The 4,448-nt window shown below is 43.3% G+C and overlaps 1 protein-coding gene across 1 annotated transcript in view; it reads right to left on the reverse strand.

Annotated features, from left to right (window-relative positions):
- Positions 1–1,437: 1,437 nt before the first annotated feature.
- Positions 1,438–4,448, reverse strand: part of Phtf2 (putative homeodomain transcription factor 2) — a 78,118-nt gene continuing 75,107 nt past the window's right edge. Inside the window, exons 17-18 of the mRNA XM_013350445.2 lie at positions 4,317–4,442; positions 1,438–3,734 (exon numbers count right to left, since the gene is read on the reverse strand). Coding sequence (XP_013205899.1) covers positions 3,714–3,734; positions 4,317–4,442 — 147 coding nt within the window. The 3' untranslated portion in view covers positions 1,438–3,713. The remainder of the gene's footprint in view (positions 3,735–4,316; positions 4,443–4,448) is intronic.

The following is a 4,448-nucleotide window of genomic DNA, read 5'->3' on the forward strand; positions in this document are numbered from 1 at the left end:
AAGAGGCTGAAGACCGTGAAACAATGTTTGTTCTTTCAGCAGGGCACAATGACATCAAGGAGAGAAGCCACAACAAAGTAAATTATGACCCTTCTCCTGCTGAGGCTGGTTAGTTTATACACAAGCTGGTGAGAAATACAGGCTGGTAATTTTTCAGTTTGTTTGTCCCAGAGTATTTTCTTAGGGTGAAGTATTTTTGCTTAGTTAAGAAGGGAGCAGTGTTAGACACCGTCACACATGACGCCTGCAGTGGGAACCTGGGATGTGTGAGCTCTGTCATTACCTATGCAGCCTTGGACAAACTACACTGATTTTGTGGTCTGTCCATCTGTCCACTGGGGCCTTTGCAGCAGGTAGAATATAAGGGCTTTGACTCAAGGTCATTCATTACTCCTTAGACAGCTCAAGCCACCATCATAAATAAGCTCAGAGCTCCCAATGCCACCTCATGTTCTACAGAGGAGCCAGAGAGGTGCTAAAGGAGGAGTCACATGATACCGCTCCCATAAAGATTCTAAGGGCAGGATTCAGAGAATATCCTGTTTCCAAAGCAGAAAAGGGTCCTGGAGGGTGGGTGGACCCCAGAGAGGGTCACTACTCCTTGCCTTTGGTACCCCCCTCCCGTTGTCTCCACTCTTTCTAATATTCTTTTTGGAAAACTTTCCCCGAATTCTAGGAACCGCTTAAGCAAACTAAGTATAAACTAAAGGAAAGCGTTACGGAGCCCGGTTCTCGGAAGCGGACATCCCACTACTTAGCTTGGCTCGGCTCTGAATGACAGGAACCTGTGGATTCTCATGCTATTTGGGACGGAGTGTTGGACTGAGTTACTGACACTCTTGGCTGGTGTCTGATAGCGAATGTGTGGGGCGCTATGCTGTAGGCTGGCTTGCTCCCAGCAGCCTCCTGGCTCCCCCCACCCACCCCACGTGGGCAGTGCGGCAGGGGAGAGCTGGGACTTTAATAGCCCGAATAAAAGAAGGGGAGCCATACTGCTGCCGCTGAAGGTGGATTCTGTGGGGACTTCGCTCACTAAAAAGCCAGTTCTGAGCTTAAGGTCGGTCTGAAGGCGCACGTGACTTCCGGAATAATCTGAGTACCACGTGTACCTCTATCAATTAGGAAACAGATTTCAACATTTAACTTCCTTGTTGGTCATGATATCTCAGAGGGATTTATGCGGCAAAACTGTATTTAAAGTATCACCGTCCCATGACTGCACCCGAGGCCACAGTCAGTTTTCTCTGTTCCAGTACAAAGGCACCGCTATTACCCACGCACAAGCATCCTGGTGTGTGCGCCGCTATCCCATCCGAAGGTCAAGAAACTGAAAACTTTATTTCCATCATCCCTTGTCTAAAGGGTGTGACAGGGGCTGATGCTGCAGCAAACACACAATTGCCCCTGACATGAAACTGAAAACAACACACATGATGGTCAGTCATAGGGTGTTTTATTTTAAAAACAGCACGCAGCGAAGAAACCGCACACAGCACCTGCCATACCTCTGCCTCTGAACTGCTGCTTCTCTGTGATGTGTTAGGTTACAGTCTCAACTTCTTACAGTTACAGTATCCTTAAAGGCAGCGACGTCAACTACTTTGAAACGGTTCCGTCAACATTGTCAACTGCTTAAAACATCTTCCTTTCAGTACTCTACGGTTGCCCACACTAACGGCACAACAATGTGTCACACTGCTGACAGGTATCTGTACCACCACCTCCCGGCTCTATGTCAAACACTGCTGCGACCTAAAGCAAGCATTTTCCTAAATCAGTATACGCAGCTACTTTCCTCAAAAATATTTCCATTCTGAAATAGGTTTTTGTAAGACACAATAATTTCATCTTTTTATTACTAACAGAACTCATGCTGTACTTTTTTTTCTCAAAATATATTTGATATAATCTGTGCAAAATGTCAAGTTCTGTATAAGTATGTACCTTATTTTGAAAAAGTTTATAAAATATAGCGCCTAAAAACAACCTCAACGTTAGACAATAGAGAAAGAAACATGTCAGACAAAGCCTAATTCGTCACGTGAGAAACTAAGTATGTTCTTAAAGCTCAGGTATACATTCCTTGAAAATACTAAGAATGCACTTTGGTCATTATCGACAGATTAGAACACAGGCAAATGGAACACAACGCTGTGTGCTGTTTCCTACACAAAGAGCACTCTACCATGAGGCTGACCCCAGGCTAGTCAAAGGAACAGGAAGAGCAACATGGCGTCACGTGGCTCCGTCCTCTGCACATTCCTGATATTAAGAGTGATTCGGGAATGAGAACTGCACCAATCAAATAAATTATTTACAGTTAATTATTTAAACCCCTTAAAATACACTAAAGTATGAATATATTCAATGTGACTTTGCACCAAGAAAATTCTAGACTGTTTCAAATACGTTCTTTGTTTTAGAAACCAAATGCTTGGCTCAAACAAAGCAATCACAAAAAATATTTTGCTTCACATATTTCTTAAAACTCTACTGATTGTACGGATGTAACAACTTAGGATCAAGGCCAGATGCAGGGGACTATTGTATCTGCCCTATTTATCTACCAGGAAACATGATAAGCTCCCTCGGGACACTTAACAAGTTACTGAAGGGAGAGAAGCTAGCTTTCAGAGTTAAAAGCATCTAAAAATAGCCCTTAGATAATGGAGCAGGAGGAGGGGTGCACCAGCTTAAATTCAGAGGTTAGGGGTGGTAGAACGAAGCTGTCGGTTCAGAAGATATGGAAATTTTATAACTAGCAATCAGATAAGTATTTTGTTGGTTCTTAGCTTTACTTAAGTGTGGTAGGAACAGCATAAGTTCTAGTGTACCATGGGAAATTCTTTTGAGTAACGTAGCATACTTTAGTAAAAGCGGTAGGCACTTCACTTATGAGACGAGGCAGACCTCACTCAAAAGGATACCGTATTCTGCCCTAGTACGCTGTAACGCATCCCACATAAAGATAATACACCGAAAGTAACAATCTTAAAAAGTGCACGCACTGAGCGTGCACAGCTGGAGCTGTGCAAACAGCTCAGTGTTTCAAATAAATACATTTATCACTAATTTTTATCAAAATATTTTACAGTATGGTAACCATTTACAATTATTGCTCCATGGGGTTTTATTATCAAAGAGCACTTGTTGACCTATGACATAATACCATATAGTAACACTGAAGGGTGCTTCAGCTGCAGCTTCATTGGCTTACATCCCAGCACTGTTCTGAGAGATTTCAAGAGCGACCCCGAGTGGATCCTGGTTCACCAAGGTAAATGTTCTGTGTGTTTAGCTGCGTGTGATGCACTATTTCGGAGTTGAAGTTTTCCTCAAGTAAGGCAAGTTCACGGCATTGATGCAGAAACAGTGCTTAGCGATGGCTTTGAGTTTCCCAATGTGTCGATTATTTATGGACGATTACCAGGACCTCAGGTTTCTGGGTCGGTTTTGTCACCCTTTCAACAGCTAAGAACTTCAATGCTTTAAACAGACTAAAACCAATGTAAAAAAAAAAAAAGAATGAAAGAAATACACACAGAGACAGACACACAACAACAAAAACAGTAAACAAGCAAAATAAATAAAAGAATTGCACTATGCAGTCTGATGTAAACACTTGGTTCCCAGCAGACTCCGGGGCAGAGGCAGCAACTGCTCCCGGACAGCTTCCTCAGCACTCTCGCGGGCCACCTCTTCACGTCTCAACGTCAGGACTTAATCTTCCACAGCTACGGAGAAACGTTGCAAGTCATGATAGTCATTAACATGGAAGCTTAGGTCCTACCGCACATTACCCTTAAACTCCGCTCCTAGGTGCGGAGTGCAGAGTTTCCTCCGTCACCTCCTTTAAAGACGTGTCTGAACCACCGCGGTGGACATCAGGTCGCTCTTGTTGGCTTTTACTGGGAAATGTCAACATACACCCAATATTTGTTTACTATGTTCTTTCTAACCCTTACTAACACTATACATGTATCACAGGATATACCCATTGCTACACAAATAATACAGTTTTGGGCCCAGAGGAGAATATGGCTCTTTCTGTTGAATCATTAGAATCAATTTCAATTAATGAGGAAAAGCAAATCCTTCCTTTATGTACCCCAGAAGAGTCCTATAATAATGAATTCTGTTCCAGATTAGACGTTCTATCAATATGAGAATCCATGCCTATAAGTAAGTCCCTGAAGTTAAATGTGTAGCCACTGCTAATAACTGTACAAACTTGTTAAAACAGCCCCACAATGCATGTGAAATCTCAAAAGGGAAACGGGGTTAAAGAAAATGACACAAGGCTTGCAGGCTTTTACCTTTAAGTTGAACCCAAGCAGGTCACTGATGACGCCAGAGACAGCGGACAGGATGACGACCTGGGTGATGTTGTAGAGCAGCGGGTTCATCGTGAGTCCGTACAGCCTGAAGGGGCTGTCCAGCTCCTGGGG

The sequence above is a fragment of the Microtus ochrogaster genome, chromosome 26 (assembly GCF_000317375.1).
Source record: "Microtus ochrogaster isolate Prairie Vole_2 chromosome 26, MicOch1.0, whole genome shotgun sequence".
NCBI classification, from domain to species: domain Eukaryota; kingdom Metazoa; phylum Chordata; class Mammalia; order Rodentia; family Cricetidae; genus Microtus; species Microtus ochrogaster.